Source organism: Aythya ferina (genome assembly GCF_964211825.1).
Source record: "Aythya ferina genome assembly, chromosome: 2".
Taxonomy (NCBI): Eukaryota; Metazoa; Chordata; class Aves; order Anseriformes; family Anatidae; genus Aythya; species Aythya ferina.
This window is the reverse complement of record NC_140297.1, coordinates 55,879,473-55,895,730: the sequence shown is the minus strand read 5'-3', so window position 1 is coordinate 55,895,730 and position 16,258 is coordinate 55,879,473. Positions and strand designations below refer to the sequence as shown.

Here is a 16,258-nt window from a genome sequence, read left to right as displayed (position 1 = left end):
GGAGCTTTTTCTTCTCCATCTGACATGTATTAGTGGGAATGGATTATTTATCTTTCTTATAGTAGTCATGGCTCCCTGTGATAGTGTAATTTTGCTCCTATGGGGTTTTGCACAATTTCTTGAAATACATGTCAGAGCTAACTTTTAGCATGGTAACTGCTTAATGACCATAACATCCCTGATTAATCCTGTGGTGCCACGAGTGAACTCTGAAGTGAGTCAGGGAAATTTAGGAGTTATCAGCAGTAGTATTAGCTGAGGGGGAAGACTGTTTTAGAAAATTTCAGTCACTGTTATTAGTCATATAGATATGCTGGCAAAGATTTTCAGTCAAAATGTGCCTTGAGTAAATGCTTGGGTAGACTTATATGTATATATGTATATGTTTTTGTTGTTGTTTTCAGTAATAGTTGCCATATTAAGCAGCATCTTCCAACAACCCCCAGTTACTTGTTTCTGCTCTCTATGCATTGCCCTCCTCATTATGCCAATCCAATGTTTTTTTGTGGCACTTTGTAAACTGTATTCAAGAGCAGAATTTAAAATGATGCTCATTCCTTCTACTTCCTACTGTCGTTATCAGATTGTTTTTAACCTGGATCATTTCCATAATCTGTTATTCTCCTGTCTTCACATTTAGCTGTTCCCATGCTATTGAAGAAGGTGGTAAAGCATTGGTTTGGGTATGAAAGTGAGAGAATGAATATGAGCTGTATAATTTGTCTTAGCTACCAAAATAAATGTGTGTGAAATTTATACCTTTGTCAAGAACTGCATGGCTAGTCATGTTCCTATCTGAAGTCTGCAAAACCATTACACATTTTTCAGTCTTTTTAGCTTCTTTACTAACAAATTGTTGATAGCCCATCTCTCCTCTTTCCTGCTCTCTTAAACATTCTGTTTAAATGATTTTCTTGAGGCTTTTTCAGGGAATCCATTGTTAAAGATTTATATGTAGTGGATAAGGCACTCAATTGTCATACCTAGGACACTTTTCTCAGGTAAACTGTCACATTCATTTCTAAGGGCATTAAGTTAAACAATTACATGCAAACATCTTGTCCCCCCGAGTTTTACCCTGAGTCAAGATTTTAATTCATTCTTATCTCTTATAAATTATCTTCATAGGGATGAGCAAATGAGAGCATTTAGAACAAAAATGAAAACACTACAAAATGTCCTCAGATTTCTCAGAAGTAGGCCTGGAGATTTTAGGGCTAGTTTTGAGTTTGCAGGAAGTTCCCAGCAGACATATTTATTTTACAGTTAGCTTTGCTCTAAGGAAAGCCAAACTGGAAAGTCACTTTATGGAATACATACCATAAAAATATCTGAGAAAAGGGAATGTGATCTCTAAAGTATAGCAAGGAGATTAATTCCTCTTCAATTCCCTTGGTCTATTTATAAAGAGAGAAGTAACAAGAAACAGTAATAGGGGGCTGGAGTACATGTAGAAGAAAGGTAGTAGAAGAATTCTATTCTGTGGACAAAAATTAATGAAAGAATCATCAACTGTACTGTATAAATTCTTACAGGCAGTTCCAATGACTTAAATCAATAACATTGCAATGCAATTGAATAACTGTGTAATATTTCCTTATCCTTACCCACTTTTTTTTTTTTTTTTTTTTTTCTCTTATCTATGAAATGTATTTTGTTGTGAAAAAATACTGGCTTGATTAACACTATGTGAAGTTAATAATGCTATTTCTTCTGCTGCTCTCCAGGGTTTCCTATGCAGATGAATGACTCGGATCACTTGCTATTTCAGCATTCATTTCAAGGATGCATGCAGTTTATTCATGTGGATGATCAGCTGGTGGATTTGCAAGCAGTAGAGCAAGGCAAGCTAGGAAGCTTTGCCAATGTAACCATTGACATGTGTGCAATTATTGACAGGTAAGTTGCAGAGACATCACTGATACTCTGATACACTGATACACCTCCTGCATGTTCCAAAATTATACAGTGTTGTACAAAAGGATTCTCTGACACTGCCAGTGATAGTCTTAGTGCAGTCCCACCATTTTAGCAGTGGGTGTCATGCTTGGAGATAATGGCTTTAGGTTGTGAACATACAGTGGAAGGCATACCTCCAGTATCCACTCTCTCAGGCAGAGGAAGAGGTGAAAAGCTATTGTAAGTGAAATTCAGTGCACAGGTCAATAAAATGGCTGCCTTGAATAGAGAAAGATGTCTGAGATGTCTGTAGAGAAAGACACATGCTTTATCAGTTTCTTATATGTCAGTTACAGCAATCTTTTTGCAACTGGAAGCTGTGCTTTCCAGCTTTAGTGCCTTCTGCTACCACTGAATTCCTCAGAGAACTAAAATAGGTGCACATGCTTGCACAGTTGTGCATTTAATAAAGGCATGAACTTGATTAAAATAATGCTTGGTTTGGTCCGTGTTGTTCCCCCCTCTCTCACTCCCCCCCACCCCCCCCCACCCCTTCCTGAGAAGAGTAATTTAGAAAGAATTCAGCAATTAAGAAATTCTCAGTGTATACAATGGTAGACTTTTTCTTTGGGGCTTACCTATTCAACCTGTGTTGATTTTTACTGCTCCTGATTGTCAGTGTCTTGTTCTTTGGCAGATAAATAAATAAGTAAATTTAAAAATACTAGGAAAGACACAGAAGGAGCAAGTGGCACAGTTCCCAAATAATGGCAGTTTGACTTCTCATTAATATTACATAAGTTTTAAACCAATTGCAAGTCTGCTGGGAGGTTGAAAATGACTTTTTAAAATTCTGCTTTGAAAGAAGCAAAGATTATGAGACCACAGAATCTTAAAACAGTTCAGGTTACAAGAAATATCTGGAGTTCATGTTCTCCAACCTTTGCTAAAAGTGAGGCCAACTTCGAAGCTTCATCAGGTTGCCAAGGGTCGTGTCCAGTCACATTCTAAGTATCTCCAGCTATGAAGATTCCACAAACTGTGACTGGATATTGTCAGAAAATGCCACAACTGTGAAAAATCCCCTATTCCTTCTCCTTTCCTAGAGTTTTCATTGCTGAGCATGATGTCATATGGTATGGAATCTCTCCTTCATCAGTTTGGGTCAGCTGTCCTTGCTGTTTCTCCTCCCAAAATCTCGCCCATCCCCAATGTACTGACACTGGGGAACAGTGTTATAGTGGAATCATAGAATCATTCAGGTTGGAAAAAACCTCCAAGATCATCTGCTCCAATCATCTCTTTATGACTGGTATTACCCACTAAACCATGTCCCTAAGCACCATGTCCAACCTTTCCTTAAACACCCCCAGGAACGGTTGTTCCACCACCTCACCAGGCAACCTGTTCCTAACCACTGTTGCCTAATCACTCTTTCTGAGAAGAAATGTCTCCTAATTTCCAACCTGAACCTCCCGTGGTTCAACTTGAGGCCATTCCCTCTTGTCCTATCACTAGTTATGTGCGAGAAGAGTCTGACTCCCAGCTCCCCACACCTTCCTTTCAGGTAGTTGTAGAGAGCAATAAGGTCTCCCCTGAGCTTCCTCTTCTTCAGACTAAATAACCCTAGTTCCCTCAGCCGCTCCTTATACAACTTGTGATCCAAGCCCTTCACCAGCTTTGTACCCCTTCCCTGGACATGGTCCATGGCCTCGATGTCCTTCTTGTAGTGAGGGGCCCAAAACTGAATACAGCGCTCGAGGTGTGGTCTCACCAGAGCAGAGTATAGGGGGGCAATCAGCTCCCTGGTCCTGCTGGCTATGTTATTCCTGATGCAAGCCAGGATGCTGTTAGCCTTCTTGGCCACCTAAGCACACTGCCAGCTCATGTTCAGGTGAGCATCAACCAATACCTCCAGATTCTTTTCCTCTGCACAACTTTCCAGCCACTCTGCCCCAAGTTTGTTGTGTTGCATGGGGTTGTTGTGCCCCGAATGCAGGACCTGGCACTTAGCCATGTTGAACCTCATCCTGTTGGCCTCTGACAATTGATTCAACCTGTCCATGTCCCTCTGCAAGGCCTGTCTATCCTCCAGAAGATCAACACTTCCCCCCACCTTCGTGTTGTCTACAGACTTAATGAGGGTGCACTCTATTCCTTCATCCTAATCATCAATAAAGACATTAAAGACAATAAAGGTAGTCCCTAACACCAACCCCTGGCGAATGCCACTGGTAACCAGTGGCTAAACCACCAAAGCAGGATAAAGAGATGGATGAGAAATCCATCTGGCAGAAATCATGCAATCTCCAGCACTTGTTCTCATAGGGGATTTCAGCTTCCTGGATATATGCTGGAAATACAATGCAGCCCTGAGGAAGCAGTCTAGGAGGTTTTTGGAGTGTGTGGAAGACAGCTTCCTGACTCGGCTGGATAGTGAGCCTACTAAAGGGGGTGCCCTGCTAGACCTGTTCACAAACAGAGGAGGAGAGGATTGGTGGGAGATGTGGTGGTTGGCACTGCCTTGGGCAGAGTGACCATGAAATGGTAGAGTTCTCTATTCTTGGAGAGAAAGCCTTGATGCTACGCAAGCCTTGTTAAACAACAGCGAAAATACTGGTGTATTGCAAACACTGTTTTAGCCACAGCTACAAAACACAGCTCCATACAGGTTGCTAAGAAGAAAATTAACTTTAAAGCTTCATCCCACTGAGATCCAGTAAACAATTTTAGTAATATCAGTGTTAAGGATTGTGCATTGTGGAGTAGCAGTAATTTGTTCTGTCATGTCAGGCCATGTTAGACAGCTGCTTCTCCTGGATAAGTTGGGAGTTGAAGTCATAGCAAAAAGAAGTAAGTGAAGGACTGCTGTCACAGGGAAAAATTTGCTCTGTCTCTTACCAATACTAGTGATGCTAGAAAGGCCCTCTGTTGTTAGAAGTTGTTAGTTTGAATTGATTAGTTTTATTTTGAATATTTTGGGGAAAAAAAAAAAAGTTGGGAGATATATGGGAGATATATCTGATTAAGTCTCTGCTCTTCCCTATCTGAGCTTATGAGACAGTTTGTATTGATCCCACTTATGCCAGTGTCTGTCAGAAGTAATTCCATTATTTGAACTTAATCAGAATTAGGCTTTTATAATGTATTACAATGTAATTACAATTAATTCGTAATGTAAGTTAATTAGAATCAAACCAATACAATGCATTTTTGAAAAATATAACTTAAAGCTTCCTAAATGCCAAGCAATTCACTTTTGAAGTGAACTTCATGTAGAAATTGCTATTTATAAGATACATATTTACTTATATAATACATTTAAATATTTTATATAATACAATACTACATACTGTATATTATATGAAATACATTACAATGTATTGAACTATTAACGTATTTTATATATTTAACATGTATTTAAATTGGATTTATTTTATATAGCAAAAATTTTTGTGTTTTATTATGCACTGTAATACAACATAATTTTGGATATGTATTTATTAAATAAGAAGAGATATCTTCACTCCTCCTCTCTCTTCTGCCACCTTGGACCCTGATATTGCCCTTTATATATATTAAATACATCATGTATAAAAATACATAATATATATATAATTATATGTAAATAATAAACACATGAATTATAACAAATTTATATAAACCCTATAAAGTAAAAATATGTCTTACATGTATGCTTTCTAGGCACTAACAGATTGTGTTGCAAGCAGAGTAACAATTTTATAATCACTGGAAATTAGAATAGCATACTAGATTTTTCTTTTTAAGATTGAGAAGCCATCTAGTTTGTTGTTCTCCCATGATCAAATTTATTTCTTTGTAGTTTGCACTTTAAAATAAACAGTTCTACTAGGAAGTAATAACGTCAGGCTTTTAGATCTGACTGGATTTTCATGGCTGTCTTAGTGAGATCTGCAAATAAGATTTTACAAGCACTTCTGGCACAATATGTCAGTACGTATAACATTTCTATATTTGGCCAAGCACCATGTGTGCTATATATTAGCTTAATTTCATTTCCTTTGAAACAGGAGGATACTTGTGCCCGTGATACTGGGATCCTCTGGCTTTATTTTTTACATGTTTCACTCTGAATCATAAAGGCTTCGGTCTTCATCAACATGGAAATTGCTTTCATAGCCACACTTCAGTGAAGAACCCCACTGGGCAAAAAGATAAGCTGTCACACTGAATTATTCTTACTGCATACTTCAGCCATTTGGTTGGAGGAAAAAATGTGAAGTTGTGAATGATGGCATTTTTCATCATTAGCCAGAATGGATAGCAAGGAGGGAACAATTTTCTCTGTAAGGACATGTTGAAAGGTACTCAGTGTGGTGAGTTCTTGTGTCACATCAGCCTGGAGGTAACTGCTGAATGGTCCCACATTCTGCCAGCTGAATGCCCACACCATTGCAGTTAAGTTCCAGTATTTTAAAGATATTAGAAGAACAGTCATATTAGCATTGCACTTATACTTGGGAAATAGATACATTGAATGTTTCTTTTTATCCTCAGTCTTCCCTTCCTCACCTAGGCATTTTGTTATTGCATCTAGACCCACAAATTGAGATCGTATTAACAGGGAACACCAAAGCTAAGGAACATTCTCTTTTTACAGGTAGTCAAAGTGCTTATAATGTCATGACACGCAGGTATATATAGGTAGTAATTACAGGCACTTAAAATACTACCGAGAATAAATAATTGTCCCTCCTTTTGTATCTTAATTAACTATAATTGTATTAGCAATGGAAGTTGTATTGTTGTCACAGTGATCAACATGCTGTACTGCTTGTGAAACCACAGGTCCCTGTACACCTCCTTTACTTATCATTAACAAACTGAGTTGTTGTTACAGTCCAGATGGTACAGTTGTACTTCAGGATTTTAGCACAGGACATTGAACAGGAATTATTATTCACAACTAATTTATCCCAGCAGCCTCAGAGAATACTTAAGCTCGCCTGACTTGGTTGTGGCTAAAATTATGGGGTTTTATCACAGGATCATGATGAGAAGACACTAAAATGGTTTCAAAATATAGTGTCCAATCTGTTGCCATAGATTATGCAGAACATATGCCAACTTTAAAGAAAATCTGTCAGTGTACCATACGAAATAACAGAAATGGAAAAACAAGTTCAGTACCAAGAATTTTCATGTAGCTGCTTCCAATGTTGTATGAATGTGTGAACTATGTGATTCACTCTGTATTACAGTGAGATGAATTAGATGCAGATTTTCTGTAAGTTCACATTAAAGAATTAATTAAGTAACCAGAAATGTGTGGCAGTACATTTCTGGATGATTATTGCTCACCTGCTGTGGTGATACACTATGACAGAATGCCAGCATTCTGCTCGAATCCCTTATGTTTTCTATACTATGTGATTACCAGTCAAAATTAGAAATAATTCCTTTAAGTAACAAAACACAGCAAGCATACTAATGCATAAAAATGGCCTCAATGGAACTGTCGGCAAAACAGGGATTTGTGGGGGAATTGAAAATGATCATTTCAAATAGTCTTAACATTCTTCATTTCTGGTTGTTTACTTGGGCTTTAAGCTTCTGCCCATCCTCAATGTTCTCCCACTCTCTCTGCCAGTTCAGTGATGATGTGCCATCCAAATATCACAGTGTGACAACTGCCATATTATTTAACACAGGTCAGTAGGTATCTGGATGTTACTGGCTCTACAGAAACATACACAAAATAGGAGTGATTTAATTACCTTTTTTTTTTTACAGTATATCTTAGTTTTCCTCTTTTTTTTTTTTTTTTTTTTTTTTTTTTTTTTTTTTTTTACTGTATGCAGCACTTTGGTATACTCAACAAACAAAAGGTTGGACCTTCTAGTTGTCCTTAGTCAGACAGGAGTTCCTCAAGAGAGCATAACATGCAGATTTTTAAAATTATCTTTTTGGCTTACAGGCTAGTCATAAGAGTTGGTTTTATCACTTCAAATCAGTCATACTTAGGGATTGTTTTTTTTTTTTCCCCCACAGATTCAGGATTCATCATTATCACAATCAGTCTGAGGATAGGTCAATGGAATACATTTAGGTCTTACTTGCTTAAAGGGGAAAAAGTGTTAATTTAAGAATCTGAAACAGAAGGAAGAATCATTGACCTACAACAGTTGCTAGTTCTAAAATAAGGCAGACAGGTAGACATGATGCATTGCCTGTTGGAGTAAATGTGGAATGTGTATTAACTCTGTGGAATAAGGTGTGAAAAGAGCAATGTTTTCATAATGTTTCCCTGCTTGGGTTGATTTCTCTTGCTTTTTCCTGAGCCTGCCAAACAAGCTGTATGGAATGGTCTTTGAACAAGGACAACCACATCCACTTTAACCTTTGACTGGAGCGTATAGTGATGAAACTGCCATTTGCCAGTGTTTGAAAGAGGAATGAAGGCAAGAAATATACATTTCATGTTAAGTAAGATAATCACAAGAGCTGTGTGAAGAACAATTTCCTCTTCCATAAAGCTTTATGAGATAAAAAAAAAAAAAAAAAAAAAAAAAAAAAAGTTATTGCAATGAGAAGTAATTCGTGGTCTTTTAAAATTTTCTTGTAAGAAATAAAACACAATGATCAGCACATCCTAGAAAAGGTTGAGGACATCTTGGAAGTAAAAGATGCACTTGAAGAACACAGAACAAGGGCATTTGGGGAACTGAAAAGGATATATTTAGGACTAGAGAAGATAAAGAAAGGAAAATTAGAAGTTTTCAGTTTCTTAGAGATGAACAGTAAAGCAAGAAATAATGTATGTGCAGAAAGCCAACATGTGAAGTGGATACAAGTGATCCTCTACGGTTCTATCTACAGATAGGGAACAGAAAGAAGGAGAAAGAGAAATAAGATATTTACTTTCTTTTCTGTAGCTCTCTATGAGGACTATAATCACTTTAGAACTAGGACTATAACCCCCTTCAAATTCTGGATGATGGAGCTTAAAATCTCCAAGATAAAATGATGCTGATTAGATAATGGAGGCTCCCACATGAAAAGCAGCAACAAGGGATAGAGTAGGACTGTAGGGACAGAAGGATTCATAGCATGTGAGGTTCTTTGTGTGGAACAGTATGACTAATGACCCAGTCTATTAAATAACTTAACAGTGTAATCAGATGCTCTGTTACCAAATTAGAATAGTTTGAACTGCAAATGGTTTGAACACTTGTTATAATTATGCCTTTATTATGTTTTTATGTGCATGCTTTTTTTTTTTTTTCGTCTTCTTTATGCTCTTTAAATTATATTCCACAAGTCAAAATCAACAATAGCATTCAGATCAGAACCTTTTAAGTAACTGTATGGCTTATACATTATCTTGCAGCTGGATGCCTAAACATTTGGAAGTAGCCAAAATCTTCAGTTGTTCTTTGTTTTGTATTTATCATAGATAAAATCTCCAGAGGGGAGAACAAACAAACAACAACAAAAAACTTTATATTATGAAAAATGTATGCTAATGAAATAATTTTTTAGAGGAAGTAGATTATTTGTCCATTATAAATGCCTGTTCTTACTAAAACAAAAGCTAAGCCTTAGCATTAGGTAAAGGCTTTGTTAACACTTAGGCGTATTACTGAAGAAGAAGGGGAGGCTGTAAAACAGATTTCTGGACAAGCTGATCTAATGCTTACTATTTTTTTGAGTGGTCAAAGGTAGCTCCAGATGGAGATGATAGATGGCAAACCTGATGAGAAAAGACAAATTATAGGCCAAATCTTTGATTAGGTTACACGGAAAAGTGAGCTGTGCAAGACTAAGTGCAAGCTGAGCTCTTTACTTAACCTTCTCCCCCACAGATACTTGATTGCACAAGCACCTTTTTTCATGGACCTCTCCCTTAAAAAAAAAAATATATATATATGTATACACACATATTTCTCTCTATATATGTATTTTTCTCTCCTTTGCCTTGTGCAGGTCCCATACTTACATGAAAAATGCACGACAATTCTTACAGAGGCTTTTTAGATCCCAGAACATGTATATATGTTAACAAAAAGGAGCTCAATTTAAAAGCTCTTGTTGGTGCAATTCAGACAGAGAATAAAAGATTGATGCTAATCCTGGGCTGAGTCAAGGGAGTCGTAGATGGTTCCTCCACTTGGAAAATCTAGAGTCATTACTTTAGAAGTCCTGCCCAGAGCAGGATCATTATGATCTAACAACTCTTTCTGGATCTCTCCAGGTAGTCGTACCCAGAAGGAGACTGAATCATCACTAACACTGATAATCATAATTATCGTTATCATGCCTGGAAGGAGAAGTGCATGATCATGCATTCTCATCCCATGCACATCATAGATATTACAATCCCTGAGCTGCCACACGAGACCGTCCAATTGATTCAGAAGCATTTGAGATTGCCTGCTGATCAAACCCACTTACGCTTCTTCATTCTTAACAATTCCTGTTCAACTTACCCATAGGCACGACTGGGCAAACTTTATTGTCTACCCCTCACAGCTTCAAATCTGACAACCTGCTTCAGTCTGCATGGCTGTAAGTCAATGCATTGCCCAGACACACTCTGGGTGCTCTGCATTGTGGATTTTTATCTGTACAGGAGAGAGAAGTGGTTACTCTCACAGGCACACACTTACATACTTACCTACATTTAGTAATCTGGTAAAATCAGAAGGACAAGGATTTGAAAAGAAGTTTGTCAACAGTGGCAACGTTTTAAAATTTCATTTAAATGATATTAAATCTGTTTTGGCAGAACCTCTGCTTTTTTTTTTCTTTTTTTTTTTTTTTGCCATCTGCTAACACATCACTGGTGTGGGAGCAGTTTAATGAAATGGAATAATCTATAATTTATAAAGGTCATAACCAAAAGCTCTGTGTGGGAATTCATTTCTTGTTTTCTCTTAAATACAGTACTTCACTCAGGGGACTTGCTTGTATGTGCAGCTTGTGTTATATTTATGCTTAATTATTATTTTATTTTTATTTTCCTGTGGGAAAGATGTAAGCACCGAGCAAACATCTACAAAGTTCTCTCTTTAAAGCTCTCTTTTTGACATGAAATTTACACTCTCACAGGACTAGATGGTAAATACTGAATTGATCCCATAAAAATACCTTTGAAACATTAACTCCCTAGTTACTCAACTCAGTTTTGAAGCCAAATTGCTTTGATGACACTATCAAATAGTTCATCAGTTAGCACTTCTCATCAACTCAAAGATGGTGTTATGCAGATTGCTTATTTTTTAGGTGATTAAGATATCCTTCTGTTGAATGAACAGAATTCAACAGAATTCTTCATGATTATCCATCATTATAAGATCATTCTCAAAAGTAAATAAAAATGGGTTGTCATCTGACCGAGGAAAAAAATCAGGGCATTGCTTCAAGGACTGTTCATGTTACTATTGTTTTCAGCTTTCAGATAAGACCAGAATTGTGCCACTCTCTCACTTTCATTTATGAAGATAAAATAATGTGTTTCTCAAATATGAATATGATTCCTTCTACTTTAAATATTTTCAGACTAAAAGCAAAACAGTTGTAAACATTGTTTATATATTTATATGCACAGGTCTGATTATGACCAGTTATAAGACCGAAAGTCTAACTTCGTAATTTGATATCAAACCATAATTCAACCAGTTCCTTAGAAGTATGTGCAATTAAAACAGAAGGGCAACAAGGTGGATTACTGGAATTTCTCCAGATCCATTTTCCCACAACATTCTCCTCAAGAAACTGGCTGCTCTTGACTCGGACTGGCGCACACTTCGTTGGGTTAGAAACTGGCTGGATAGCCGGGCCCAAAGAGTCGTGGTGAATGGAGTCAAGTCCAGTTGGAGGCCAGTCACTAGTGGCATTCCCCAGGGCTCGGTGCTGGGGCTGGTCCTCTTTAATATCTTCATCAATGATCTGGACGAGGGCATTGAGTGCACCCTCAGTAAGTTTGCAGATGACACCAAGCTATGCGCGTGTGTCGATCTGCTTGAGGGTAGGAAGGCTCTGCAGGAGGATCTGGATGGGCTGCACCGATGGGCTGAGGTCAACTGCATGAAGTTTAACAAGGCCAAGTGCTGGGTCCTGCACCTGGGGTGCAATAACCCCAAGCAGAGCTACAGGCTGGGAGATGAGTGGTTGGAGAGCTGCCAGGCAGAGAAGGACCTGGGAGTGATGGCTGATAGTCGGCTGAATATGAGCCAGCAGTGTGCTCAGGTGGCCAAGAAGGCCAACAGCATCCTGGCTTGCATCAGAAACTGTGACCAGCAGGGCTAGGGAGGTGATCATCCCCCTGTACTTGGCTCTGGTGAGGCCACACCTCGAGTACTGTGTTCAGTTTTGGGCCCCTTGCTACAAGAAGGACATGGAGGTGCTTGAGCGAGTCCAGAGAAGGGTGACGAAGCTGGTGAGGGGCCTGGAGAACAAGTCCTACGAGGAGCGGCTGAGGGAGCTGGGCTTGTTCAGCCTGGAGAAAAGGAGGCTCAGGGGTGACCTTATTGCTCTTTACAGATACCTTAAAGGAGGCTGTAGCGAGGTGGGGGTTGGTCTATTCTCCCACGTGCCTGGTGACAGGATGAGGGGGAATGGGCTTAAGTTGCGCCAGGGGAGTTTTAGGTTGGATGTTAGGAAGAACTTCTTTACCGAAAGGGTTGTTAGGCATTGGAACAGGCTGCCCAGGGAAGTGGTGGAGTCACCATCCCTGGAAGTCTTTAAAAGACGTTTAGATGTTGAGCTTAGGGATATGGTTTAGTGGGGACTGTTAGTGTTAGGTCAGAGGTTAGACTCGATGATCTTGAGGTCTCTTCCAACCTAGAAATTCTGTGATTCTGTGATTGATTACAAGGGATGTTGTTAAAACCATATAATAACCATTCAATAATCTGGCAGTAGATTTCTGTAGTAATAATTTTTACTAAGTGCATTGTTTAGTATAAATACTAGGTCCATCTCTTGTTCATACAGGCAAGCAATAAAATCTTCAAAGTAGATGCAAAAAACACTGGTAGAAATAAGGACACCTAGCTATTTGTGGATGAAGTTTGACTTTAGCAGAAATTGGCTTGCTGTAGAGTTCCTGCAGAAATTAAATTCTTTTTTTTTTTTTTTCTTTTTTTTTTTTTTTTTCCAGGAATAATTGTAATTTTTAAAATAGTTTATTGAAATCTCTTTTTCATTCAGAATACTTGCACTGTTTACACTCTAAAGAAATTGAGTTATAACTTTAATAGACTAGAAGTAGTTTTGAAGTAGTTTAATCTTTAAAGCTTGGAAAAATAACAGTAATAACTGAAATCACTGAAAATATATAACAATAACAATAATGTCTAGATACGTGCTTCAGGCTTAATATGGTTCTGCATCTCTTCTTCCTTTTCTCAAAAAGTAGGACTTATGCTATTATTTCTGAATTTCTGTTGGTAGTGAGTCTTTGCTAGTGATTAGCCTCTTTCAAAAATTAATCTCTGTCCACTGAGAAAATATTATTCCACATTAAATCTCCCAGACACTGATTTAATGGATGTTTTGCAGGACAATAAAGTACTACTTAACAACAAAAGAAAGGTGATCAACTTGCTATCAGTATATTTGGCTGCATTAGGCAAAGTATCACCAGCAGGTCAAGGGAGGTGATCCTTCAACTCTTCAACTCTTCAACTCTACTCAGTTTTTGTGAGGCTGTACCCAGTTCTGGAAGAAGAGAAGACTCAGGGGGGATCTTATCATCTTATTATCTTAACACCTCAGGGGAGGTTGCAAAGAAGCCAGGGCCAGGCTCTTTTCAGTGGTGCCCAGTGACAGGACAAGATGCAGTGAACACTATGAAAAAGGATGTTCTGTCTAAACATCAGGAAGCACTTCTTTAGTGCTGGTGACTGAGCACTGGCACAGGTTGCCCTTAAGATATTGCGGAGTCTCCCTCTTTGGAGACCTTCAAAAGCCACCTGGACATGGGGATAACCATTAACTATTCTGTGATTCTTTCAAATCCATTTCTGCTACTAGCACACTGAAGATAACAGATTCATCTTACCTGTTTTATGCTTTTCTGTAGCCAGCAATATTAAGATTTCTATGTCAACATTTCTGATGTGCTTATAATCGTATCCTCCTGTAAGGCAAGACACAAAAAAATAAACAGATTTATTCATTAGATCACATTCAGTGAAGCAGAGGCCAGTAGAAGTGCAATTGTTCAGCACCTCTGAAATTCCACCTACATCCCTAATTGTTCAAGTGAGGGTCTGACTGTGGTCTTCAACTACACCTGCTGTGGAAAACAGTTTGGGGATCCATTTTTAAACTGGCAGCAGAGTAGGCATGTATGACTGCATGAAATCAGCTCCTTCTCCTTTTCCTCTCAGTTCATTGTGATGAAAGCATCCAGTTCTAATTCTGTCTCTGATTACTTGTGTATCCAGACAGAAATATCTGTCTGGTCAGGCTTTGTCAATTGCCTAATTAGTTGCCCTCTATTATTTGCCCAATAAATTGTCCTCTCAGAAAAATGTAGCAGCCTTACAGAAGTATCTTACAGGCCAACTTCCACCTGTAAGTTGGACCCTGCTGAATGTAAGCGCCTTACGTTAACTGCTAACCTGGTTTTGCCATATATGGCATATCTATTCAGAAAACAGTATCAGTGTGAACTAGTCAAAGGGAGGGAAAGACTGTTTAGATTGTCTGTTGTTAGCTTTGAGTCAAGGGAGAGAGACAGACTACCATAGTGACTTTCTACACACTGATTGCTAAGACAAACATACATATGGTGCCTTTACATTTTACATTGGCAGCAATTTTTGTTTCTTTCAACAAAAGACTCAACTTATATGTTCATATTTTAGAAACAGTGCTGGTGCATAAGAAACACAATGTGCCAGTGCCAATTAAATGCAACACTTTTTCATTGGTGCAAAAACGGAAGAAGGGTTTTCAAACCCATAGTGTAAGTCAGTGCCTAGACATGAAAAATGTTGTATGCTTGTAACTGTGCCCAGGATTTGAAAGCCATTTGAACACCTGCAAGGGCATGTAGACCAAGAATGAACCAACATGATATAATGAAAGGAGATATTTTTATTTTCTTTAAGATGTTTTACACTTTAAACCCATAAAGCCATTTTCTTGTGCCTTGAAAAAAGGTTTGATTCTTATTTTTTGAAAAGCTATTAATTACTTGTACATTTGTTACATTTATTTGTTGCCATGCAGTCAACTGATAATGTCTTTTTTTTTTTTTTTCTTTCACTGTGTTATGCTTCATTGTGAAATCGGACTTGTTAGAGGGCAGCAGTTAATTTGATTTCAACTTTTTATTTTGGCAGCTCATACTGGGTCTATTTCAGAATCGATTGAATCTAAGGGAAAGAATACAAGTTTTCATTGGTCCTTTTTAGCATTTTTCATGTCACAGCCTTGCAATTGTGATTAATCTGTATGGCACTGGATAGATTTCATATAACCAATGCTAGGCACTGTTGTAGATCATTGTTCAAAGACTGATTCAAACAAATTGGTATTTATTTGATAGATTTATCCTTATTCTATTTTGGATTTATGTAGCAGCCATTTCTAAGGCAACCTTGTGAAATGCTATTCATAAAGATTGGTTTCACTGTGATAATCTACTGCTTCCTGCAATTGTCTGGGAAATGTTTATTTGAACACAACTATTGCATTATTTGAAATACTTACTTAGGTTTTCAAAGTTTAATTCATTAAATAGCTCCCATGAAATTTTATGGAAAGTTGTTATCTAAAGAAATGATTTTCATTTGAAATACTACAAAAATACTTATTTTATTTAATCATTTAATCTTTAATCATTTAGAAGTTAATGAACAGGCAAATAAGATAAATTAGTCCTAGATAAACAGATAAACTCTTAAGTGGTATGAGTCTAATAACAAGAAACATGACAGACAGTTGTAAGGAAAGGCCTTTAATGTTCTCTAGTTCCCAATGTTAGATAGCACTGTAAATTCAAACTTCATTAACCTCCTAGTTTTTAAAGTTTTATAATTGTAGGGTCTAAGGGTTGTTTGTTTGTTTTTTGTTTGTTTGTTTGTTTTTTCACTTAAAATATTAATTCCCCATGTTTTCAGATCAAATTCCTAAAGCTTTTGAGGTTGAAGAGCTGCCCAGGCATTTTACAGTTGATTGTGCTACTCGATTTGTATACATGCACAAGACAGTCTTTCACATGCTCTATCTACTAACTTCTTCTGCATTCAAAGCTGAATATTCACTGTCAGCTTTAGTGAAGGTAGCTATTATTTTCACTTCCCTTTTCACTTTACTATTAAAGGAAGAATATCAAGCTGCAGAGATTTCTAGGTGAAAG

At 37.7% G+C, this 16,258-nt stretch overlaps 1 protein-coding gene across 1 annotated transcript in view; it reads left to right on the top strand.

Moving 5' to 3' along the window:
* CNTNAP2 (contactin associated protein 2) overlaps positions 1-16,258 on the top strand; it is a 1,138,684-nt gene that overhangs the window by 688,898 nt on the left and 433,528 nt on the right. The window contains exon 11 of the mRNA XM_084507662.1: positions 1,728-1,899. Within this exon, the coding sequence (XP_084363788.1) occupies positions 1,728-1,899 (172 nt within the window). The remainder of the gene's footprint in view (positions 1-1,727; positions 1,900-16,258) is intronic.